General features: G+C 48.6%; 1 protein-coding gene across 1 annotated transcript in view; it reads left to right on the top strand.

The window, feature by feature from the left end:
• Positions 1-1,804: 1,804 nt before the first annotated feature.
• The window catches only part of Sel1l3 (SEL1L family member 3), a 113,310-nt gene continuing 88,544 nt past the window's right edge, over positions 1,805-26,570 (top strand). The window contains exons 1-2 of the mRNA XM_057771714.1: positions 1,805-2,060; positions 17,139-17,709. Coding sequence (XP_057627697.1) covers positions 1,983-2,060; positions 17,139-17,709 — 649 coding nt within the window. The 5' untranslated portion in view covers positions 1,805-1,982. The remainder of the gene's footprint in view (positions 2,061-17,138; positions 17,710-26,570) is intronic.

Below are 26,570 nucleotides of genomic sequence, written 5' to 3'. Positions count from 1 at the left end.
GTTTCTGTGGAAGTGGGACAGGGATCCTGGCAACATCTGTCAAAGCTCCCAAGTGCTTCATTGTGCTTGCAGCTGGCTGGGCAGGCAGAGTCCTGCCTTTAAGCCCATGGCTCAGAATGTGAGGCCTCCCTGATTGGGCACTGTCACCCACCTGGAAATTCATGCACTTGGAGCCTTCTCAACCCTATCCAGGACCCGCTTAGACAGATCTCAGGGCCACTCCACCATCTAGCTGCTTTGTCTCCAGGTGCCTTTGACCAAACTAATATCTGAGAGCCTTCCAGCTGTGATCAGGGTGTCAGGGGCCTTACACACGCCCACAAACTCATAGATGACTTAAGAAACAAAAAACGAACAAGGGAGACCCGACTATCTGCTGATATCCCCAGTCAGCGTCGCCAGGGCCAGGATAACCAACTCTGGGGCTTCTTATCCTCACCCTTACTCAACCTCACAAGCCTGGCCAACAGTAGCTACAGCTCCTCAGAGAAAGGGCAGTGTTCCGTGACTCCCAATCAATTAAATACTTCCCATCCACACAAATCCACACCAATGCCAAAGGGGCAAACTTTCCAAGATGGCCTAACTATCTCACAGCACTAGCCGTTGTCTCCCCGCGCCCAATATTTTCTCAGCAGCAAGACAGCCAAGCAGTTCCCGGAACTACAAGGTACACCATGCCCTCAGCTGTTCGCCTTGTCCCCATGACCGTCTCACCTATGACTGGCTACAGAATCCGGATCTACTAACAGTCCCACTCTGCCTCCACAAAGTCTAGGATTTGTCCTGATTTGTTTTTTTTTAAAGCTGTTTGTGCACTTCAAGGGCCTCACCCCCTTTCATACTGGACTTGAGTACAATTGGACTGGCCTAATTAATTCGTTTTCTTCTCGGTCCAAGTGGGAGCTGGAGCTCGAGGATGCAAATCAAATACAAACCCGCTCTGGGCGCCAATACTCCGGACAATTAAAACAAAGAGCTCCGTGGCAGCAGCGGCGGCACCGCGCAAAACCCTGAGGAAACATCCAGAACGTGTCGCCAATCAGGTGGCAGGGTGGGGCACAGCCTGGGCTCTAAACAGCAAGCAAGAAAGCGGCCCCAAGCCCTGCAGGTGGACAGGTGGAGGTTGGCAGGGGTCAAAATCCATCCCAAAGGTTTAGAAGCCAAGCGGTTGTGTGGCTCAACTCTAAGGAAGCACCCTCAGCCCCCGCCCTGAGGGAATGGCGCCCTGGCTACAACCCCCTCTCCACACCACACACACACCGGTCCCCCAAGCTACCAAACAAACCCCACTGCTCAGTGCCCGGGCGCGAAGTGGCAATGAGCGGCATGCAGCAGGGTGGGCACGGGCGGGAGATACCGGAGGGAGCGATGGTTAAGGAGGGGAGTTCGGGAGAAAGGACGCGAAGGAAAGGGAGAAAGTGGAGAGAAGAGGGGGTGGGTGGGGGGGATCGTGGACTGCAAGGGCGCGGAAGGGGCGGAGGAGGAAGCAAGAGAAAGGGATAGGGGCGGCCGAGAGCCCCGCGGACCCGGCGGCAAACAGCGGCGCGGGTGTGGGGGGGGGACCACGCGGTCCCCACCTGCGTGGGCGCCCACGGCCCCTAGGGGTGGACGCCGGGGGCTGGGAGGGAGCGACCGGGGAGGCTGGCTGGGCAGAGAGGCCGAAGGAGGGAGGGAACGGTACTGCGAGCGGGGAGGAGCCGCGCTCGGCTGGGGCTGCGGGGGCGGCGGCGGGAGCGGCGGTGGTGGCGGCGGTGGGTCCGGTGGCGGTGGCGGGTGGCCCCGCGCACGGCGGGCCGCCGGCCGGGGGCGGGCGGGAAGGTGGCGCCTCGGGCGGGGGCTGGTCCCTGCACCAGGTGACCTGTTCCGGCCCGGATCCGGGCGGCCTCGCCACGCAGTGGCGCGACGAGGGGCTTTGGTGGCCACGGCGGCGGCAGCAGCAGCAGCCCCCGCCGCCCGCGCTCGGTCCCCGAGCCTCAGCCATGGTCCCCCCGAGCGGCGGTGTCCCCCCGGGCCTCGGTGGCCGCCCTGCAGGCGCGCTGCTCCTTCTCTGCTACCTGGTGAGCACCAGACCCTACTCGGGTCCTTCCTTTTGCCCGGGCCCTGGGGACAGGCGGGTGGGGTGACCGCGGACCCCAACAGCAGGAGATGGGCACGACAACTCGAGTTTTCTCTCTTCCTTGTCAATGCGCCCTGGGCGCTCCCAGCAGCTGGGATAAGTACCCGGGTGCGCGGACTGGACTTGCGGGCTACTCTCATTGGAGTCCATTCCTCTTCCTCACGACCTCGCTGAAGACCAGAGCCAGGTTCCCCTTCAAGTCCTCAGTGACACTGGACCCTCCCTATCATGTATTCGTCTCCAGCCCCTCGGAGCGTAACTCCCCACCCTGTCCCCACCCATGCTTGGCTTTTCATTCACCTTCTTGAAGCTTCCTTCCTTCTTGTCCCCAACTTCTTCTCCCCTGCCACCCACCCCGTCTCTCCTTTGACTTTTTCACTGGGTCCTCCCGACCCGGACGGTTCTGTGCCACCGCACCTTGCGTTTCCAGAGGCTCTTCAACTCCTTGGTCACTCCAGCCAAGTTGCAGCTGCCAGAACAAAATCTACTTCTTTGTACCACGCTTACCGCCAGAGTGGTGACTTTAGCTGTGTCTTGAAACGTTGTCATTTCAGAGCTGCGTTTGGCTTATGCACGTCAGTTTGCAATTTGTACACTACTTGCCTTCTGTTAGACTTACGAACTAGATGGCAGTAACCTATTTTAAATACCAGAGTAGTTGAGACCCAGATATTTCCCAGCTCTTTGGATGACTCGCTTTCTCCCATTTGTTCCTGAGTTCTGAGCAGTAGTATATTTACAGAAGGCTACACCCTTGCTGCCCAGACTACCTTATGTTCCAGGATCCTGCCGAAAGCTTGGGTTATCTCACCGTATATTACTGTAAATAAATGAAAAGGAAAATGCTGAATCATGAAACTGATGTAATAGGAAATTCACAGAATGCTTAAAAAACGAGCAATGCCCTTGTCCAGAACCCCGTTACATGTGACTCCGGCAGTATTTGGAGTCTGGTCTTCTCGAAAGCTCAACTGCTTGGAGATGCTGACAGGAACTGAAATTTGGATTTGAGGAAATTTTGTCACCTAACCCCAGTTTGCTGTTCTTTTAAACACTCTTTGCTTCCTGGCGTCTCATCTTTTGAATCAAGACAGTGTAAAAATGATAATAATAGTAATTGTGCCCCTCTACCTGTTGAGCAATGTTTGCTTATCCGTGTGTTCTAGAATTTCGCCAATACCAATTTTCGTGGTTGGGCTTACTTCCTATTGTTATAAGAAGTTGCCAGGTAATGGGAATGATTTTCTTTTTTGCCCGAGGGATGTTATTATTTAATATTTATGCCATAGGGTTACAGTACACAGACTCATAAATAAAGCTGCCATGACAAATGACAGGGTTTTCATTTAAACAGATGATCCTGCATACAGGGCACTGCTGGTTCGTGTAGAAACAGAATTTATGTAGTTGAACAGTTCATGAAAGATGTCCATGCAGGTAATCTGGAAAGTTCCACGTGTGAATCTCAAGGCCTTGCCAGGGGGCGGGGATGACTTTTTTTTTTTTTTTTTGTCAGCTGATGAAATCAGAGTAACAAGTGTAAAACCCAATGGCTATCTTGGTAGGGACAGAAGGTGGATCAAGTATAGATGTTCTGCTCTCACCAAGGGGGGTTAGAGGAACAGACCCAAAGGGAGACAGGATAGGGGAGTCGTCAGTAGGAGCCACAAAGGGAAGTGGTGAGGTAGAACTGTCCCTTAGGGAGCAGAGCATGGATGAATGACTTGGTAGTTGTTGAAGGGGTGGTTATGAGGACATGATGAGGAAGAGGGCAACTGCACCATCCCTGCTTCCTTCTGGGGGACTTATAACATCCTGCTAACAGACGTGAGTGAGCAAGAGAGCTGTGCAGCACTGCCTGAGAGGGGTTTGCCCACCTGAGGAAGATGAAGCTGGGTTCCAGAGGAGGCCTTCGTGCTTCGTTAGGAGGGCCCAGCCTTATGCTGATGGTTGTGCTCTCCTGGGGTGGACTCTCCTGAGATGTTTGCCAAAGGTGGAGCCTCTAGATCTTGGAGGAGCTTGGGGTGTGATCTAGGGGAAATGTAAACATCTCTCTCTCTCTCTCTCTCTCTCTCTCTCTCACACACACACACACACACACACAGGGAGGGAGGGAGGGAGGGAGGGAGGGAGGGAGGGAGGGGGAGGGAGGAGACCCGGAAGCAATGAAGATGCGCTATCATTTGGGTTCTCCTGGAGTGCTTACTGGAGGAGCTGACTGGTTGGGAGCTAGAGGCAGGCAGGTGGAGCAGAATGTCTAGCCAGGAGCTGGTGGTGAAAGCCATTCCAGAATTGAGAAGCCCTAACAGCTTCCATTGTGCTAACTCACATGTGGTCACTGCCTAGTGTTAATCTCAGAAATACCCTTTGTGAGGCAGGAGCTGTGAGGATCGCCTCTCTGAGGACAGCAGTCTCAGAGAGGTTAGCAAGCTGCTGCAGGCCACACAGACAACCTGAGATGAAGCTCAAGCGCCTCCTCTCCAGAGCCCTCGCTTTGACCTACGCTAGCCCGTTGGCTTCTGGATGTTGCTTCTTATGGCCCATTCCCCTCTTGCATAAATGTACAGTCCATTAGCAGAGCTCCAGCAATTAGCAGCTATGGTGCAACTGTCCAGGATGTGAGGTCATGTCTCAAGTAACCTAAAATATACAGAGCAGGAAGGATAGACCACAGAATAGAAGCAGGATATTAAAGAGGAAGAAAAAAAAAGTAAACTCAGAAACTATTTGCCATTGGTAAGGGTGAGGCAAAAACGGAGGTGCAGCCTCTGAGCGTGTATCATTGTATCCCAAGCAGATGGTGACCAAGCGGTAGGCTGCACTACAGTGCCAAATCACGGATGCCTTGGGGTTCGTTCCTATTTTATAGCAGCCTGCCCACAGGCTGGGATGCAAGCAGCTTGATGAACACTCCTTTCCGGGGAGACTGTCCCCTGGAGTTGGGGTTCTGAGGAAGGCACCTCCCTTCTTCATCAGCTGGGACAAAGTCACAGGAGTGCTGTGGCTGTAGCTAGGATACTGCCAGAGCATAAATAATTGTTGAGGCCTGAAAGACAAGTCATGAGGCCATGTCAGGCAGATTTCTGAAAAAAACAATGTCTGGTTCCAGTGACTACCAGAAAATCCTGAGGTCACCGAAGGGCAAGATGCAGACAGCCTCCAGGGAGAGTGAGGGCCTTCAAAGCATAAGGATGTATTGCTTCTGCTGAAGTCACTGCTGCAGAGAAGTCCCCACACAGGGCTATGCCCCACAGAGTGACCTCTTGCTGTGTCCAGACACCATCAATGCTTCCCCTCCTCACCTTACCTTGCCCTGCCCTTGACACTGTCTCTCTGAACTCTAGTCTCAAATGAATAATTTTTTTGCCTTAAGTGAGAAAGTAAATCTCACTGTAGGCAATATTGATGTCAGCAGTATAGCTGAAGTATTCAGCGTGGACATTTGGGCTTGTCAGACAACTAGGGACAACGGAATAAAGGGACATTAGCATCACAGATAGATGGAGAGGTCGTTAGCAGACGGCGGCTATGATAGTCTTGTACCGGAACCCCTGTAAGTGCGTCCATCCCATCCATTACCCATCTGGGAATATCCATTATCCTTTCACGTTGTGCAACACAGGATATAAAAAGTTTAAGAAAACAAAAATGTCAGGGACCGTCAGCTTGGGGAACTGTGGTTATGGATATTTGAAATTCAGAGGTAACCTTCAAATATCAGATCATTGTCTTGACTCTGCCATGCTGTGGCCCCCGTCTTTTGCCCCCTGCTTTCCCTGACTGCCAACAGTGCAGGAACCATAGGAAATGTGTAAGAGAAGAAATAAAGAACCCAAGCAATTCTCTGCGATGATGGATAGACTGAGCAAACCATAAATAGCCCAGAGTGAATTCAGTTACTCTGTCTATTGGCTTGTCCTGTCCCTCAGAGGGAGGAACTGAAGGAAGAGGTTGAGGAATTGCTGACGAGCTTCTGCCTTGGCAGCTCCTGCCTCCTGTCCTACCTGGAGAATGGCTTACTCATGCTGACGTGTACACCCAGGCCCACGTGTCACTGTGTGACAGACTATCTTGTCCCCCCAAGATTGACCAGAGGGAGACTTGGTCCTTCCCACTTCTAAGATGAGATACAGAGGTCTCCAGTTCTCCTGACCTTAAGTCGAAGGGTAGAGACAGGAAGTCAAGTGAGCTGAGGGTATCATTTGGGTGTTTCTGGAAGGCAAGAGACACAAGGCTAGGAAGTGAGTGAAGAAAGAAAAGGAAAAGATTGACTGCACCTGCCACAGTAGTCAGCACACAGTAGGCCCCAGGGAAGCAAAACCAACCCTGTTTGCCCTTACAGGGTCTGAGTCAGAATGGAAGAGCAGGCTAACTAGTAATAGGGGTTTCTCTTACACAAGTAGAAATATTGATTGTTGTTGGGATGGTGCATCTCTGGACGGCTCTGTCTGGGAATGGACGACGCTTGACGGGAAATGTCTCCCCAGACAGATCTTGATGGTGAAGGCCATGTTGACATCATTGCCCGTTCTGTGTAATGGCCTGCTTTGTGGATAGCAAGAGAATTTTTTGCTTATTTAGTCAGCAGAAATTGGACAAAATGGGACTTTAAAGCCAATACAATTGCTTTTTTGACCTATGAAAGTTTGATTGAGGCAGTTTGGAAAGAAAGAGTTCTGAGCCAAGGACTTCTTAGGTGATGGATGGAATGAGCGGGCAGGAACGAGAAAAACAGACGTGATTATTGTTTGCATATCTGATCTTCTCCCACACACGGGTAAGTGTAAATGAACTTCCTGTGGTGAGAGTGAATGATTTTAGATTTCCCCATCCCTGTTCGTTCCTTCAATACCTAGTGGACCATGTAGAGAAGAAAGCCAGTTTCCCAGCTCTGTGGAACAGGGCTATTTGAACAAAGCAACTCCTTATTGATTTGCTTAAAGGAATCAAACGCACTCATCCTAAAAGAAATTTAGCCCATGTGGACACTTTTGTTTCTTTGCTCAGAGAATATATGGACTCATCTGTCCTTGATGCCCAGGCTGAATCAATGAGTTCAGGTTTCAAACCAGTTCCAACCGGTTCTGACCAGTTTAAACCGGTTCAGTCTGGTCCCCACGGGGTTCCAACTGGCTCAAACCGGTTCCGACCAGTTCAGACCGCCCCGACCGGTTTAAACCAGTTTGGGCCGGTTCAGACCGGTTTAAACAGGTTCAGACCTGGGTCTGCCAGGTTTAAACCGGTTCAGACTGGTTCCAATCGGTTCAAACTGGCTCACACCGGTTCAGATGGACTCAGACCGGTCTGGACTGATCAGACTGGCTTAAACCAGCTCAGACGGGTTCTGACTGGTTTAAACCAGTTCCGACTGGTTGAAACCGGCTCGGACCGGTTCGATCCAGCTTAAACCGGTTCAGACCAGCTCAAACCGTTTCCAGCTGGTTCATGCAAGTTCCAACCAGTTGAAATTGGCTCAGACCTGTTCAAGCTGGCCCAGACCGGTTCAAACTGGCTCAGACCGGTTCAGACCCATTCAAACCAGCTCAGACGGCTCTCGACCGGTTCAGACCAGTCCAAACTAGTTTAAACCGGCTCAAACTGGCTTGGAATGGTTGAACTGGCTCAGACCGGCTTAAACTGGTTCAGACTGGTTTGAACTGGCTCAAACTGGCTCCGACCGGTTGAAACCATTTTGGACCTGCTCCGACTGGTTGAAGCTGGCTCAGACCGGTTCAGCCCGGCTCAAACCAGTTCAGACCGGCTCCGACTGGTTTCAACCAGTTTATACTGGTTCTGGCCAGTTGAAACCGGCTCAGACTGGTTCAAACCGGTTCAGACTGGTTTGGACCCGCTCAAATTGGTTTCCGACCATTTCAACCCTGTTTGGGCTGGTTGAAACTGGCTCTGACCGGTTCAGACTGGCCCAGACCGGTTCCAACCAGTTCAAATTGGCTCAGACTGGTTGAAACTGGCTCAGGCTGGTTCAGACCAGCTTAGACGGTTGAAACCTGCTCAGACGGGTTTCGACCAGTTCAGACTGGTTTAAACCAGTTCAGGCCGGTTCAGACTGGTTCAAGCCGCTCAGACCAGTTCCGGCCAGTCCAGACCGGTTCCGACCAGTTCTGACCGGTTCAGACTGGCTCAAGCTGGTTCCGACCTGCTTGAACCAGGTTCAACTGGTTCGAAACGGTTCCAACCGGTTTGAACTGGTTCAGACAGGTTTTAGCCGGTTCAGACTGGTTCAAGCTGGTTCAGACCAGTTCAATCCAGTTCCAACCGTTGTTCCTTGCTAAGAAGAGAGGACCTCTATTCACAGAGAAGCCTGACATCTCACAGAAACCTGAAATCACCATACTTATGTAAAGTCTCTTTATGTATATTGCTCAGAAACCTAGTCTATGAGCCTATCTATAAATAATATTAAACTTATAATCATTTATGTGTGAAATAGCTTGTACACTTTGAAATCCACTGAGCATGGGGCTTAGGAAATGTTTTGACAATGCTTTGATAAAGAAATTAAATATTTTACTTAAAATTAAGTATTTTGCAATGAAATTGTTATCAAATATGTATTATCAGATTGTTGAAATTAATATTTTCTTGGTACATTATAGAGATGCTTTCTGACTAGCAGAATAACAACCTGTAAGAAATGAGTTCCTTTGGAGGGGGCACCTGAAACATGAGGGTTACTATCTCACAAATGGTATTATGCCTTTATAGAAGGGTTTCATATTGGGACTCAAAAGATGGTTCAGTGGTTAAGATCACTGGATGCTACTCTAGAGGACAACATTTCAATTCCCTGCATCCACATGGCAGTCCACAGCAGTTTGTTCCTCCAGTTCCAGGGAACCTGGTGTTTCTCTTCAGGCCTCCATGAGCACCAGGCACATGTATGTGTGTAGTGCAGACATAGATGTACAGGCTGTACACAGCCTTGACCACTTCAGTCCCAGACTTCATTTTCACAGCTCCTATCATGAACACGCATTAACTAATCTATTTCATTTTATAAAAATGTTACAGTACACAGTTACAAAGGCAAAAAGGTTTCTGTTTTCTGACTGTGCGTGGTATTCTCAAATCTGACTTTTATTGGGGCTCCCGCCTGCCGGAACCTGTTATCTGAGGACTCTGGAGTCTCTTCCCAGCCCCGAGTGTGCAGAGTGGTTCTTTAGCTTCTGGAGTGGAACATTGGTATGGTCGCTTACACAGCATGATATGAAGGGGCCAGGAGTGCCCCCTTCCCACCCTGAATGCCTTGCTTAGAGCCACAGAGCATTTGAGCTGTGTGCGGTTTTGCCTTTTGTTTTTCTCTTTTCTTTTACGGCATCATCCCACAAGGCTGGAACCCAAGTGTGGGGATATGGTTCTATTATATTATCATATTAACATGGATGAACACACCAGAGGAACCAGGATCCAGCATGAATGAGGTGGAGGGGGGGTGGGAAATTTCTTAATTCAAGAAGTAGGTTTTAAAATTTTGTGGAGGCATGGGAAAGTTCCAGGTCATAGAGTCGTTGTCTGAAAGGTCAGGAGGAGTGAGTGAGCTGTGAGAGTCTACCCCAAATGGTCCAGTTGATGGTACTTCCGTGACCTCTCAGGTTCCTGGCAATGCTGATGTCAGGAGCTCTGCAGAGGAGACCAAGGAGGCTGAGTGAGGGGTGGGCTGGCGATATCACTTATGAGAGAACATGGGACAGCGAGGAAGGACAGTTCGGATCAGATATTTTGATGTCTAGGTACCTGCCAGGGCCGTGAAGCTGTAGCAGGAGATTGACCACCAAAACACCTGGCAGGTGCTCTTTCCCACCTGCTTTTTTTTTTTTTTTTTTTTTTTTTTTTCAGGAAACACACAATTCCTACTGTATGCCAAGTTCTCTTTTAGAATCTGGAGATGTAACAAGGATATAGACTCTGGCTTAGGAGTCTCTGGACTAGGGAAAGTGCAGGCAGGTTTTTTAGTTTATGTTAATATGCCCTGGCACAGAAAAATACCTATGAAGCCTGGACACGTGTCAGGCCTGAAGCTGGGACTCTTCGAGTTAATTGCTTTATTTTCCTGGCAGGAAGCAGCTGACAACCACACACATGACTTGAGCCAGGAAATCAGCTTTGGCTTAATCAATATTTAGAGTGTGATGTGTTACTAATCGGTGTTGGTTTTGTACATAGCAGAGGTAGCCACAGCTCATGGTGGAGCAGCTGCTCTCTGGGTCTTCTCCAGCCCGGAAGAGGCCAGCTTCCTTCACTGCAAAGATGTCCCAAAGACGGAGATCCTCAGGGTTCTCAAAGGATGTGGGCCAATGTTCCGCACGTAACACATAGAGTGATTGTTGGATCCTCTCTGGGGCTAGCATACCCCTACTATTACAGACATGGCCTCATCCTAAAGTCCCTCTTACACACCAACTGCCAACGCCCTTCTCCCTCTTCTCAAACTATCTCTCTGCACAGCCTAGCGTCAGGGTCGCATCCAATTCGAATCTTTTCTGAAAGAAGTCATAGCAGGATGTCAACACCTCTCACCTGGGAGCCTTAAAAAAATGCATAGTCAAGCTTCATTGGGTCATCGTGCCAAGTTGAGTCTTTCCATCCCTTCTCTCCCACAGTAACTCCATTCAGGGCTCAGCTTCTATCACTCAGAGCTTCAGAACTCTGTCTAGGAAGAAAGCTCGGTGTTGTAGAGCAGTGGCTGACAAACCACAGGCCAACCCAGCCAGTGTGCCTGTTTGTGAACAAAAGTAGTGTGGGACAGCAATTTCCTTCGGTTATATGTCATCCTGTTGGCTCCTTTCCTGCCACAGTGATCGCATGTGAGTCAGTTTTCATATCCCATGGCTTTCAAGTCCCTGGGATTGGACCAATCAAGGGTCAAAACTGTTTGACAAACAATTGCATCTGTACTGGACATGTACAGGTATTATTGTTGTTATTTTCTGAAACAGTATAATACAGGAAATATGCACAAAGCATTTATACAGCTTAGACATAAATCACTTAGAGACCATTTGCAATATACAGCAAGGGAGTGGGGAAGATGGCTTGACCAGTAAAATGTTTGCCTCATAAGTACAAGAACCTGAGTTCTATCTCCAGAACACATGTAAAAACAAGTTGAGTATTGACCAGGCATGGGAGTACATAACTTTATTTCCAACACTCAGGAAACAAAGGCAGGCAGATCTCTCCGAGTTCAAGACTAGCCTGGTCTTAATGAGTTCAAGACTAGCCTGGTCTACATAATGAGTTCAAGACTAGCCTGATCTTAATGAGTTCAAGACTAGCCAGGGTAACATAGTTAGACTTTACCTCTAAAACCTGTAAATGATCAAACAAAGCCAAATGTATATGATGAGGTGTATTTTTATTCCCAGTCCTGGGGAAGTGGAGACAGGAGAATACCAGGGGCTTGTTAGCCAGCTGGCTGAGCTTATTTTGCAAGTTCCAAGCCAATGAGAGAGCCTGTCTGAGAAAAACAAAACAAACAAACAACAACAAACCCAACACCCCTCACCTACATAAAAAAACAAAAACAAAAACAAAAACGCAACCAACCAAACAAAACTAAGATGAATGGTGCTTGTGGAACAATAGCTAAGGTTGACCTCTGGCTATCACATCCGTATGCGTGGACACACAGCTGCATGCATGTGCCCCTGTACACACAGATGAGAATCTATTCGTCAGAGTTACCCTGTACTGTGTAAGGTCCCTGAACATCCACAGATGTTCATATTATTGGGGCCTGGGAACCAGTGCCTCTCAGAAACTGAGGATGACTGGTTTTTATCATGTGGTAATTTTTTTTTAAATAGAAAAAGCCAAATGATCTCCAATCTAGAATAACACCATCTGTAGACAATTCCAGCCACATCTATAATTTTATGTTTAGTAGTCGCCACATTGGAAAAAGTAAACAAGAACAGGTATGATTCATTTTGATATATTTTATTTAATTTGTTATATCCAAGTATTATAATTTTCACATGCAACCAGTGTAAAATCATTAATAAAACCCTTCACAGCCTTTTGTTAAATAGCAAGGCTTTGGAATTCAGGGTCTGTTTTGTTCTCCCAGCCTGTCACAGTGGCTGTCCTGCCTCCTGCCTCTCATGCTGGAGAACATATGTCTAGGATCTGCACCCTTTTTTGTTTGCTTTTGCTGACACAAGACTTAGAACCAGATGAAAATACATTCATCTGCATGCGAATATTCAGACATTTTCTTTGAAACAGAATTTGGAAGGAAAGCCCTGGAGAGGTGGAGGGTAAGGTGTGACTCCACCTCCCTCAGCCACAGTGTGACGAGTGTAGCACTCCAGGCAAACCGTGGCACGCTGCCCTTATTAATGCAGAAAAGTGTGATGAGCGCATTTTCAAGCAATCAGATGTAAAATAATGAACTGGGTTATTAGGAACCACACTTTTCAGGGAGAACCGAATGGCTTTCCTCCCGCATTTCTGTTTAAAAGAGAGTTCTCTGCTTTTAACGTTGAAAAAATGTGCTACGGAAAAAAAAAATAGCAAGAAAACAGGACCTGGTGAGTTTTTCAGAGAGGCACGGAAAGACTGAGATTGGGAGTCGTTCTTTGGAAGAGAACACGCTATGGTGTGCACTGTACCAAGGCAGGCTCCGGACACTGGGCCTTGTCTGGCTTCACAAAGTGAGCAGCTCCTTGCACGGATGTCCGTGGGGAAATATCTGGGGCACCACTTGAGCATAAGATGCGCTGTCCACCTGTCTGCTGTTCTTCTAACCTAGTTCCACAGGCACCAAGGACTGTTGGCGCAGCACGAGTTCTAATTGGTCTTAATAAATGAAAACCCAAAGTCAGATATTAGGGGGTGACAGCTGAGAGATCAGAGAAGCCGTGCAACCAGCCACTAAAGAGATCTTTTACCTCTACCAATGCTCAGATTGAAGGAGCAATCCTGTCTCTGCTATTCCTCAGACTGCATCCTCAGACTGCATTTGAGTTCCTGTCTCTTCCTGCCTTATATTTCGTTCTCTGCCCAGTCATACCCCCTTCCTATCTCCACCTCCCTAGTACTGGGATTAAAGATGTGAGTCACCGTCTCCCGGCTCTGTTTCTCTTTTATACTAGATCAGTTTTGTGTAGCCCAGGGTGGCTTTGAGCTCACAAAGATTTATTTACCTCTGCCTCCCAAGAGTTGAGATTAAAGGTGTGTGCCACCACTGCCTGGCCTCTGTGGCTGACTAGTGGCTCAGCTCTGCCCTCTGATCTTCAGGCGAGCTTTATTTGTTAGATTACAAACAAAATATCACTGCAGTTGGCTCTTGGGAAATTCTTTTGGGTGTTAAATGAATGCATTCTTCCTATGGACCAACACTGGCTCGTCTATTTGTGCAAAAGGAATAGGTTGCAGCCCAGAGTTCGCAGGCAACGGTGGATCTGTCTTTCCATGATGTGGCTTGAGGTAGGCATTGTGTTGGTGGGTGGGTGGGGGTGAAGAAAGAGCCAGATTACTGGCTGAGCCCTGCTAGTCCACTCTAGTGGGGTGATGAGAGATGCAGCAGTATGCTTGCTGTCTCATCTTCTGCACAGTGAAGGACAGGACCAGCCATCACCAAGGGCTCACAGTGAAGGACAGGACCAGCCATCACCAAGGGCTTTCCTGTTCCACTTCCAGCTACAAGATTATTTTTATGGGTGTTTTCTCCCTGTAATTTAGCCACTGTAAGTAGTGCAGGAAACAAGCCTCTCCCAGAGGGGTTGGGCAGTTTGAACTGTCCTCACTCCTTCCAGATTTCTTCCCCCAGGTTTCCCATGATGAATGCAAAGGAACAGCCAGCCCTTCCTTTCCTTTTCGGCCATTTGTGGACCCTCACTAAGAATGCAAAAGCTAATGAGATAGCAACACCTCTCTCTCTCTCTCTCTCTCTCTCTCTCTCTCTCTCTCTCTCTCTCTCTCTCTGTTTTCTGGCCACTTCGTCCTTCCATGTTCCATGGGAGAAATGGATGCTATGTGTATTCAAGTGATTCTTTTTTTTTTTTTATACCATGTATGGGTTTGTGTGCTCTGTAACCCACTTTATGAACCCACTTAAAAATGACAAGAGCAACCAGAGTTCCAAACCCAAAGTACCCTTCAGAGACAGTCCCCTCCTCTGTGTGTGAAGATCTTGAGTCTCTTCATGGCTACAGAGAGCTCCAGGGTTGGAAGTACTTCGTTTACATAAGCAATGGACATCTGCACCTTTTCTCTTCTGCTGAGATGGAGAGTGCTGACATAATCTGTACTTACACCCTTTCCCACAGAGCTAGTGTATCTGTAGGATAAATTCCTACAAGTGGGGTTGTTGGGCCAGCGGGTGACTGCACTTACCTTTTCGGTAGGTATTGCGCGATTGCCTTGTAGAAATGACTGCCACCAGCCACACACTGCTGTTCCTCCTCACCCCCCTGCAGCCAGGGGAAGACGAAATCTGACCTTGATCTTGAGGGTCTAATAGGTCAAAAATGCTACCTCTGCGTGACTTTACTTTGCTATTCTGTTCCGTGAGTGGGGCCTTACTCATCACTGAGTTAGGACTAGCTCCTCATATGTCTGCTTGACAGTCACTCTCACCCGTGTGCGTGGAGTCCAAAAGAAAACCGCACCCCTTCCACAGAAGCCTGCATGCTGAGGGAAGAGTTCTTGCCCTGGGCTGCCACTCACTGTTTCCCAGAACAAATGCTCTCTATCGTCTCAGGTTCCCATGGCTGCTTGCACCTCTGCCATTATTCTGTTCTGTGGCCAAGCCAAGCTGCTTTCTCCTGAACCCTTGGGTTCTTCGCCGCTTGCTCCGATTGTGCCATTAATGCCACTGTCAGCCTCTCCCTTGCACTGTCCCCAGAACTTCTCCTCACCCCTCAAAGCCCAAATGGAATCTTATTTCTTCCCTAAGCTGATCTAGACCCCAGTCAGTCATGCATCTGGTGCTGACTGCACTGGGCGTGTTCCTTGTTTGGTTGGCATACTGCTATGTTTTGCTTTGCTTTGTTTTCTTGTTTTGTTTTGGTTTTGACTGCTATTGACAGGTGTGTTTCCCTGGTGCAAGAATTCGGTTCTCTTCCCCCTTTGCTTCTCTATGGCTTTAAGCCAGAACAAAGAAAAGAGCCCCTTCTCTTTCTTTGTAAGACCAAAGTAGTTTTAAATTCTTAAGAATTATATTTATTATTGTGTGTGTGTGTGTGTGTGTGTGTGTGTGTGTGTGTGTGCGTGTGTACTATGGCATATGCCTGGTAGTCAGAGAGAATTCTGTGAGTCTGTTCTTTCCTTCCACCACGTAGGTTCTGGGATTGAACTCAGGTCATGAAGCCTGGCAACAAGTGCCTCTGCCTACTGAACCATCTTGCCACCCCCTTTCCCCATTTTTAAGGCAAGTTCTCATTTTGTAACCCTGGATGGCTTGGAGCTCATTAGGTATACCACACTAGTATCAAACTTGCAGGATCTTCCCACCTCTGCCCCCAGAGTGCTGGGATTAGAGACATGCATCATCACAGCTGGCAAATGAAATGGCTTTTCCTCTCAAATTGTGATACAGTATTTATAAAGCTTGCTGTTTGAAAGCGTGGAGTTCTGTGGTGTTAAGTAAGCTCACATTCTGCACAGCCACCACCTCTCTCTGCCTCCAGCACGTTCTCATCACCTTGCAATGAAACTCTAACATGAACCACCCATCCCCTGCCCCTAGACCTTGGCAGTCCCTTTTCCATTTTGCCCCCACGAGGCTGACTCCTCTACCTTCTCCTTAAGTGCCTCATACAGTACTTCTGTTTTATGTTTGGCTTATCTTACTAAACATATCTTTGAAGTTCATCCATCTTATGTAGGCTAGCGAATCCCATTCCGTTGTAGTGCACTTAGACGGCTCTTCCCATCATGGATGAACACTTGAGCTGCTTTTAGCTGTTGGGGAGAGTGTGGCTATGGGTGTCAGCATATAGCTACGTCCTCACGTTCTTGCTTTCAACTTTGTGGGTATATTTGGAAGAGGACTCATGGGATCAGATCACATAGTTCTTTTTTTCCCCTGAAAAACAGAAGTGGCTTTAGTTTTACCTTAGGATCTGCGCCATTTTATATCTCCACCTGCAGTGCCCAGGGATTCCAGTTTCTCCACACCATCACCCATGCTTGCCTTTTAGGACTTTCTTTTTTCTTGCAGTTCTAACCATCAACATGGGTGTGAAGTGGTCACAGTGACCTTGTTTGCTCTGGACACCTGAGTCACAAAATCATGTCAAGAAGGGCTCAGCTAGCCGTAGTTCATGACCTCAGTCTCGCAACTTGCCGGCATTTTGTAACCAAGCTCCTCAGATTTCTGGAAGACAATCACACAGGGAGGGGAGGACTTGGGCACTTATAAAGAAGCCACCAAGTGGGCATCCTGCTAGAATTTTTCTGTCACATCAGGTATAGTGAAACAACAGGGCTGTGGTCCAAGCTTGCCAGTGTGGAGCAGCAGAGACCACCAGCCACGCCACCAGCCTGGCAGGCTTGTCCTGGCTCCACACTTACAAGAGATACGTACACCAGGCTGGCCTTCTTTTTATGTTCCCTGGTGATGCTTTTTCAGCTTTCCTCCAGCCCTTTGATTGGCAGTGTCTGGCCCCCATTTGAAGTAGCTTGTGCATGTCTGAAGTTGGCTTGCCTCTTTCATTCTAAGGACCCTTTCGCTCTTACCTTTGCCAGGGACCAGCCTTGTCCATCAGAAAGCCAGCTCAGGACTGGCTGCCACATAGCTTTGAAAGCCAGATTTTGATCAGCAGATGTTCCTGAGCCTAGGAGAGAGGCCAGTGTGATCCGGTCTTCATTTGCATATGTGTGTTGATTTTTTTCCCAGTCTAATAGCCGTGCTTTTGACATCTCTCACTGCCCAGATTCATCGCCTTTACATAGACCTATAGTTTTTAATGTCAAGAAAATAACAATCTCTGAATGTGCTAATAGGATAATATTTTAAAGCATTCTGTATTGCTTTCTCTCTCCTTTTCAGAATTTTGTGCCATCTCTGGGCAGGCAGACTTCCCTGACGACGTCGGTGCTGCCCAGTGCTGAGCAGGGTGCAACGTACGCAGACTTTATTTATTTTACTGCCTTTGAAGGGAGCGTGCGCAATGTCTCTGAAGTCTCCGTGGAGTATTTATGCTCTCAGCCTTGTGTTGTCCATTTGGAAGCAGTCGTCTCGTCCGAGTTCAGAAGTAGCATTCCCGTGTACAAGAAGAGGTGGAGGAACGAGAAACATCTTCACACCAGCAGGACACAAATTGTGCACGTGAAGTTCCCAAGCATTATGGTGTACAGAGATGATTACTTCATCAGACACCCCATCTCTGTGTCCACGGTGATCCTACGTGCCTGGATAACTCATAGGCACAGTGGCAGGGGCTTGAATGTCCGAGGGGAGGAGAATTTGCTGCATGCAGTCGCAAAGAATTACACCCTGCTGCAGACGGTCCCACCTTTTGAACGGCCTTTCAAAGACCATCAAGTGTGCCTGGAGTGGAACGTGGACTATATTTGGAGCCTCTGGGCCAACAGGATCCCACAGTGTCCTCTGGAAAGTGGTAGGTCACTTGCCTCCTGGCAGAGCACAATTCTTGTGTTTTCAGATGGCCAGTGCCATCAAATGACAGCAGGTGTGAATTTTTTTTCATAAATTACGTGTGTGTATGAGTATATTTGTGTGTAAGAGTATGTGTGTGAGTGAGTTTGTGTGTATGTGTGTGAGTTTGTGTGTATGTGTGTGAGTGTGTATGTGAGTGTGTGTGCATGAGTGTGAGTGTGTACGTACATGAGTATGTATGTACGAGTATGTGTGAGTGTGTATGTGTAAGTGCTTCTGAGTGTGCATGTGTGAATGTGTGTGTAAGTGTGTGCGCACGTGTGTGTGAGTATGTGTGCATGAGTATGTGTGAATATGAGTGTGTATGCGTGCATGTGTGTGAATGTGTGTGCATGAGTGTGTGTATGTGTGAGTGTGTGTGTGCGTGAGCATGTGTGTGCGAGTGTGTGTGCGTGTGTGTGCCATAGACATCAGAGCACAGTTTTGCATGAGTCATTTCTTTTTCTACCATGTGGGTCTGAGGGATTGAACTCAAGTCGTTAGGCTTGGCAGCCACCACCTTTACCCACTGAGCTATCATGCCGGGTCCTGAAAGCAAATTCTTTAAGTTAGCATTAATAAGACAAGGAAAGTGAAGAGGTCCATTGTATCTGTCATTTTGAATTTGGGGACAAAAGCGAGCGAATAAAAAAAATGAAAGAGAGGAGAAAGATTAAGGGAGAATAGGGAGGAAGATGAAAGACAGAAAGGAATCAAGGGGCCATGGAAGGAGAGAAGGGAACCTTCGAGAGCTTCTGAGCTGCTTCTAAGCAATAATGTCACTGAAACAAAGACTGGCTCCCCAGCAAGCCCCACAGCTTTCATTATTTATAAGAAAAAACATTCTATCCTGGAGGAGATGAGAGAGACCCCCAAAAGTAATCCTTGTACCAGATAGGGAGGTTGTACCTCAGGGTGGCAGCTTGTGGCTGGGGCCTGCCACTTCTGAGTGTGTAGGCAGAACTTGCCTAGCCTCTGTTTCCTGACCTATAAAACAGGCTAACGGATCCTCCCCTCAGAATCAAGCGATGTCTACTGAGTCCATTGCCAGTCCTCAGCACCAAGCCGCCACACTGATGGGCGAGTCTCAGTTCTGCATTTTATCCTAAATGCCATGTGTAACAGCCCATACAGAATCCATCCAGAGGCTCCTGGGTCGTTCCTCAGCACCCCCTCCACCTCAGGAAGGGAGGCCTATGATGTTCCTCGTCTGCCTAGGACTGGGGATGGAGCAGACTCAGCATTAGAAATAGATTCTGATGCACCCACAAATTTCAATCTCTGGGCTAGGGAGTGGGACTGCACTGAGGACTTTGATCTTGTTTTGACTGTGGCCCAACCCCCCAGGCTGGCTTGGCAGGTGCACGAATTCCACAGCCCATGACAACAGACTTTCCACAGTCCATTCCTCATGCCTAGTCTTTTCCAGATCTGCTATGGGGGAAGGTGACTGAAGGACATGATTCTGTGTTCTTCCTCTAGTGACATGCTTTTTCTCACCTTTGAGATGGGACTTTTGGATGAACAGTGGCTGGGGTAGTTTCTTGGTAAGGCTCCAAAGTGACTTTATATAGAATAAAAACGTGTGTGTGTGTGTAGGTCCTCAGTTCTTGCTGAATGCATTAAAGAGCTGGCATCTTGAAAACTCTTTTTTACTCTAATTGTAGAGTCACGAGAAACTGTACAAATGGTAGAGAAAGTCCTTTGTGCCACAGCCCAGCTTCTCCCGTTGCTACTGTGTTTTTAATCACAGCACAGTATCAAAACTAGGGAACCAGTGCCATTGAATATTGTTAACTGTAGACTGAATTCAGGTTTAATCATGTTTGCATCTCTCTCTCTCTCTCTCTCTCTCTCTCTCTCTCTCTCTCTCTCTCTCTCTCTCTGTGTGTGTGTGTGTGTGTGCGTGCATTGTGGGAAGAGCTGGGTCATTAGACATCTGGAATATGGGAGCTCTGTGCCCCTTGCTAATGGGTGCCACCCTCCTCCAGGCAGAGCCCTTCGCCAGTGCCTATCTGGACTGCCTTCCACAGGGATTCCTAATTTGTCAAGCAGAAGGGAGTACAGGGCATACACAGCCCCGGTTTTGCTTTGCCTCTGCCTTCATCAGGGCTTAATGATTCCATTTCATGTTTTGCAAATGTATATATTTCTCATTGAAAAATGACCAAATTGCAAGCAGGACGTCTTGAAATGAAGTCATTTATAAACTGGCTCATTCTCAGGGCGCCCTGAAAATGGGAGCTGCCTTTTCTTCTGTTGTTCCCTGCCCTGCTTGCAAGGCCCAGCAATGGCACAGTGGCACGCATTTTCCACCCGCCTTCTTTAGAACATTACTTTTGGTGTGAGAACCAATCTAATCAAATCATAGCACAGAGGAAAACCTTTCTTAGGAGTTAAAAACCTCTGCAAATGGAGGCGGGAGTTCCTTGCCCTCTCAAACCAGCTCTGCACCTGTAGCTATGATTTGTTTACAAAAATGAGTCCATTTTACCTCTCCCCTTAAAAAAGAAGTCACCTGAGTGAAAAGCAGCCGGCTGTGGGAGTTGCTTCGACCTTTGTTCTGGAAGAGGCTGTGGGCTGGGGCGGGGCTCTGGGTGGGGCCTAGAGGCGAGGCCAGGCAGGGGTGGGGGGGCCTTGTTCTTAGCGACGTGGGGGGGGGACTTCTCACTTGCTTTACAGCCCCACAAGGGTCAATTGAAACACAAGACAGTATCAGGAGACCCCATCTGAGCTTCACCTGTTAAGTCTGGGCCTCTTTATAAACCGCAGTCCCCTTGATTCAGGGCTTGGGAAGCGGTTTCTGAGTCAGGCATCTCATGTCCTATATGGTCTTGCCTCTGAACTTTGGCACCCCTATCTGGGTTCATCTTTTTTGTTGTTTGTGAAAAGATTCGAACTCCCCTGTGCCTGGGTTTTCCAGGAGAATGGCTGAAGTCCCCGCTGCTGCCAGCTTAGCCTGTGCTAAGTCTGAGTACCCCCAGACTCTCCTTTTTGCCAGGTCCAGGCTGGGGTACTGGTTGCACTTTTGGTGGACAACTGGCAGGTTTTCATCTGGCCCTGCTGAGCAAGCCCAACCCAGATCAAAAGTTAACAGCCTTCAGGTGTGTTGTGCCAAGGCCTGGCCACGTCCTTCTACATACCTGTCCCTGCTATGTTCTGGCCATAGAGCATAGGTGGTTGGACAAGAACTTACTGTTGTCTGTTTCCTTGGGGAAAGGACTGGGTATTATCCCTTATGTCCCCTGTGTGTCTGACTCATTCCTGAACTCACTGAAACAATCAACCACCTGGCGGTGGGGTGGGGTGGAAGGTTAACATTCAGGCTAACCTGGGCCACCCTCAGAACACCTCTCTGTCACACCCTAAGGGAAGAGCCCTTCCAGGGCCGCTGGCTACAGTTTCAGCTGTATATGACCTGTGTCCAATCTCTCCTTGCCACGTATACTCTTGGCACTGTGGTCTAAGTCCCCACCCTCCTGGACTCTGGCCACAGCCTAGTGGTGGCTTTCCAACTTCACCCTTGCCCCCTCTCTCTCCAGGCCGCCTGTGCAGTACAGGCTGCCCACCTCATGCCCCCTTTAAGGCCCTCATTCTGCTGCTCGGGATCAAACCACCCTGTCATGTGGCGTTTGCTGACTTGATCTCCTGGCATGCTTTTGTCCAGCCACGTGAGCCTGCTTGCTTCTCCCTAAACAGACCATGTTCAGCCCCACTTTGGGACATTTGAGTGACAGTTGCCACCTAATATGCTCCTTCCCCAAGTCTCTTTCCAGCTTGCTTTCTTGCCTCTTTTATGCCTTTGCTCAAATGCCCACTTCCCTGACCACCTGGTCTGAGCTGGTGTTCTTGCCTGGCATTAATTCCTCAGTCTCCTCTACAGCCTACGTTCACTGGACCCTGTAATTAAATACCTATATTTTCTGGTTTCCCATAGACCACTGATGCTATATTCCAGGGAGGACCATTCTGTGGAAATACCCTGATACCCTAACCCCTGTGGAGGGCGAGGAGGTGCAGAGCTGGCCCTGAATCTTCCTTTGGCTCCCTGCAGACAGGCCCACAGGCTGCAGCTTCCCAGATGGCCTCTGAGAGCCACACTTGCTAAGGCTGCAGACTCACAGTCGTTCCTCACATGCCTCAGCTCCGCCTTAGTAGGCTGAGGCTGACATTCCCACTTTTATGTCTTCCTAATTCATTTCCTTTGACCTAGAAGAGCCTGTTTCCCTACAGCGTCCCAGCTAGCCCCGCCAACGCCGTCAGCATGCAGCCTTACCTTCGGTCACCCTGCCCACGTTTCCCTCCGGACATCCTCCCTAAACTTTGACAGCCAGTTCAAATCACCACTTCCCTTTGTCCCAACCCCAAATATCCATGTATGTTCATGAGCGTGTTTCATTCCCACAATCAGAAATTGCCTCTGTGACATCTATCTGGCTTTCCAAGCCCTCGCTTGACGAGTACCTCTCCCGTGACGTGCATTGTGTTCAGTTAAAAGAAACAAAGGCTGGACGGGGCTCTAGGGACCAGTTTCTTCCCCTAAGCTGGAAACTCTGGATGGAGACCTAGTCCCTCCCTTGAAAGTGGCTGTGTGGGAGACAAACACAGCTATGGCACAGTCACAGCCACTTTCCAAGTCCTTGTCATGTGCCAGACGCTGTGGGAAGAATCCAAGTGCTCTTCCCAACACTCTGCCTTCAGACTTGCTGATGAGGAAGTGGGCTGGAGTAAGCCCAACGACCCATCTCAGGTCGTACAGCTATTAACTATAGGGCTGCTCTAGAAGGCTGGATCCTTTGCCTCTCAAACTTCATATTTAACCCTGGGTTATACATCTGGCTGGGGTTATGAAGCTGTTTATTTATTATTTATTTATCCCATGTCAGTCACCTTGGACAAAGCCCCTGTGTGTTTATTAGGCGCTCTGCTGGGGTTTTCCACAGGGCAGGTGACATTGGACAGGGACCCGATGGACAAGCACAGCTTCCACAGTCAGAGGACTAGAGGGGAGGCCATGGGGCGGAAAAGGACAAGGGGAAGCTATAGCACTGGGTGGGGGAGGGGATTGTATGACACAGCCTCATTCCTCCATGGGGGTGGCAGGCTGGTTTCCCCCGCCTTCCTAAAGCAGAGGTCAAGAGGGCTCTGAGGCTGAGTCTGCCCCGGTGAGAAGGATCATGTCAGCTGACTGCCGGCATCTGCCCTGGGATGAAGGTGCCCACTAGCGGCTGAAGTGTGTTTGAAGTGCTTACTTGAACTTGAAGGCAGAATCTCAGGTGTGAGGGAGGTTAGGACCGGGCTCTGAAGATTTTCAAGTACCACACTAACAGCACGAAGCCTTCTGCCCTGGGTTCTCCCTTCATGGCAGTTCTTGCGGTCTCTGATAAACTCTGGGGAATGATGGAGGCTCATTCACCTTTCAATAAAAGGCCATTCTCACATTTAGTTTCAGTGGATCTGAAGTATGATATTTTGATTATATTTGTTTATTTATTTGGGGTGGGGAGGGGGCATGTACATGCCATGATGTATGTGTGTGTGGAGGTCAAAAGACAACGTGGAGGGGAGGTTGGTTCTCTCCTTCACCGTGTGGATTCCACGGTTCAAACTCAGGTCATCAGGCTTGGCAGCAAGCACCTTTACCTGCTGAGCCATCTCGCCCCTTGGTTCCTTACAACGAAATCCCATTACAACAAAATTGTTGAAATTTAAGTCCGATTGGAGCCAGACTTGGCTTGTCTTTGTGGGGAGAGAAACAAAACAAACTCCCAAACAAACTGCATATGCATCGGGATTATTCAAGCCAGTGACGTGATGATCCATTTTTAATTATAAGCTATATATTTGGACTTTTTAAAACAAAACCTATAGACTCAGTCCCCCCGTCCCCAGTTAATCACAGTAGTCTGAGTTTCCCAGTAATAACACTAATTAGTGCCTCTCCTCTGCGTTGCCCTTTACAATGTACAAAATACTTTTTTCCAGGCACTTTGTCTCATTTAATCCTTGTAACAGCCTCATGGGAAAGACGGTATTATTCTCATCCTCTTCTTAATGAAGGGGAAAAACAGAGGCTCGGAGAGATTATTTAACTGGAGTCCAAACCTCCATCCTTTCGACTTTGCTATGCCGCCTCTCTGAGATATGCTAATATAGCCCTAGCCCAGGTTCTAAATTAGAAGGAAGACTTTTTTTTTTCCAGTTGAATTTTTATCGATGTGAATCATGTTGCCTTCACCCACTGGACTTCGTCTCTTTGAAGCGATTGGGCTGAGCCGAACAGCCTCAGAGGCCCGGGTTGGGGAGGCCGGTGGAATGCAGCTGCCTTCTTCTCTCTGCCTGCATGGAAATCTTCAGGGCCTTTGTTCTCGCCTTCCTTAGCTGCAAAGGTGGTACATGTACCTGGTAAAAAATTCAAATCGTGGAAAAGGGTTTAGCGGGAAGACGTTCCGCCCACCGCAGTCTTCTTTCTGGTCCTTTTCCCAGAAGCAAACTCGGTACAAGCATTTCTTGCTTCTCCTTTCAGAATAATCCCCTGCACATAGAAGCATTAAGCTTAGCTCCTTGTCTCCACAAGCAAATGATAGCCCGGGAGCAGCGCTGCCTTACGCTCATTAGCAACACAGCAGAGATTTTTCTCCATCAGGCCCTGTTACTTGGCCCTGTTCTTTTTGACAGATCCTTAGCATTCCATTGTCTGATAGTCTATCACTTGTTTAACCTGTCTACTTGGATGGCCTTGCAGGCAAAGTGTGTGTGCCGGAGGGTGTTTTATGTGTGTTTGCGTTCACGTATGTTGGGATGCATATACCAGCGTGTGCACATAAAGAGGCCCGAGGTCATTATTAGAGGTCTATTACTCTTGTGAGCCTTTTGATTTGGCTAGATGTGCTGGCCTAGCAAGCTTCTAGCATCCTCCATATCCATCTCCCATCTCCCGGTAATGGGTGATGCCATACCTAGCTTTTCTTTCCTTTTTTTTTTTTTTCTGCATAGGCGTGGAAAGCTGAACTTGGGTTCTCATGCTTTTGGAGCAAGGGGTTTACTCACTGAGCCGCCCCAACCTCCACACGGGGCTTTTCTTTTCTTTCTATTTGTTTTTTAAAACAATCTTTTCTCATTTTGCATACCAACCCCAGTTCCCTCTCCTTCCCCTCCTTTTGCTCCCCCCACCTTCCCCCCACCCCACCCACCATCCACTTCTCAGAGAGGGTAAGGCCTCCCATAGGGAGTCAACAAAGTCTGGAACTTCCCTTACTTTGAGGCAGGACCAAGGCCCTCCCCCATATATCTAGGCTGAGCAAGGAATCTCTCCAAAGAGAATGGGCTCCAAAAAGGGCTTTTCTTTCTTTTGCTTCCCTGAGCATCCTTACAGGAATCTTCGTGTACCTGTGAGTGTGTTCAAAGGACTCAAACCTGTATTCTCCAGACTCCTAAGAGTGGATTTTCCACAGATGTCCAAAGGAACCCAGTCCGTTACCCAGATACCTTTGGGGGTCATTTATGATTTAAATCATCCATACTGATTTGATTTTCAGGCTTGACTTTAAGGGCAACAGTGCACCCAGTAACTGCTACCATTTTAGGGACCTCTGTTTAAAAAGTCCTTCTGAGGATTGAAAAACCGTACCTTTTTTTCCCCTCGGTTCTGCCAGCAGATGTTAGCCCCAGAGATTCTCTGCAGGGAGATGCCTCCCTGTGCAGGCTGGAGGTCTTTCTCAATGGGTCCTCCTGCTAGGTCTGAAGCTCATCCTGAGAAAGGCCTTGTTGCATGGAGACAGGACCTTCCCCAGAGTTAGGCTTCCATGTCAGGGTCCCAGTCCTCTGATGGGACTAGACAGTGGGTTACAAGATCCTCCTAGTTCTGACCCACCCAAGGATGAGATTAAAATATTCAACAGGGACCAGGAAGAACGATGTCAAAAAGGCATGAGGACCTACGTTTAATTCCCAGAACCCATGTAAAATGCTGGGCGCTGTGGCATTGCACATGTAACATAGTGCTAGGCAAGGAGAGACCAGAGGGTTCTTGATTTTACGGACCCACCAGTCTAGCTGAATTGGTGAACCCCAGGTTCAGTGAGAGACCCTGTCTCAAAAATGTGAGATAGAGAGAAATAAGGAAGACTCCAGATGTGGATCATTGACTCTTCCTGCACATGTCGCACAATTACATACACACAAACTCTCGTGTGCACACACGCATGCACACACACACACACACACTACAATAACCAGGGAGAGACAAGGACCCCCGTCTACCTCATGGGTGTAATATGAGCCTTTGTGATGAAGCAGGATGGTGCTGGAGGACCCCTGCCCTCACCCCGGCTATGTCGAGCCAGTCCCTAACCTGAAGGGGAAGCAGAGAAGGTGGCAGGGCCTTGAGAACTCAAGGTGGCATTGCTTAGCTAACCCAATATCAAAACATTTTAGTGTTTCAGCAGCCAGTAGGCACAGCAGATGTACATCTGTTCTCTCAGAGCACTTGTAAGATGTAGTTTGGTTAATAAAAACCTCCCCGGTGTGTATGGGGAACTCCAGTTTGAGTCAGAGCTGGGCCCCTTACTAGCTACACAATTATCACCAGGACAGTGACATTTTTCTTGTCTCTAAATGAAGGGGTTTGTACCATTTAGGAGCCAATGCCTCTTGTTGTTCTAAAATTTAAAGAAACAAAGCAAAAGCGGTTCAGGAAGTATTCCAAACATGTATTGCCTTTATGATGTGTGTGTGTGTTTGTGTGCGTGCGTGCGGGTGTATATGTTCATGCTGTCTCCTCCTCCAACCTCATCTCATACAAGAGTCAAAGAAATGGGATTT

The sequence above is a fragment of the Chionomys nivalis genome, chromosome 6 (genome assembly GCF_950005125.1).
Source record: "Chionomys nivalis chromosome 6, mChiNiv1.1, whole genome shotgun sequence".
Classification (NCBI taxonomy): Eukaryota; Metazoa; Chordata; class Mammalia; order Rodentia; family Cricetidae; genus Chionomys; species Chionomys nivalis.
The sequence above is the reverse complement of the archived record's forward strand: the minus strand, read 5'-3'. Positions and strand labels throughout refer to the sequence as shown.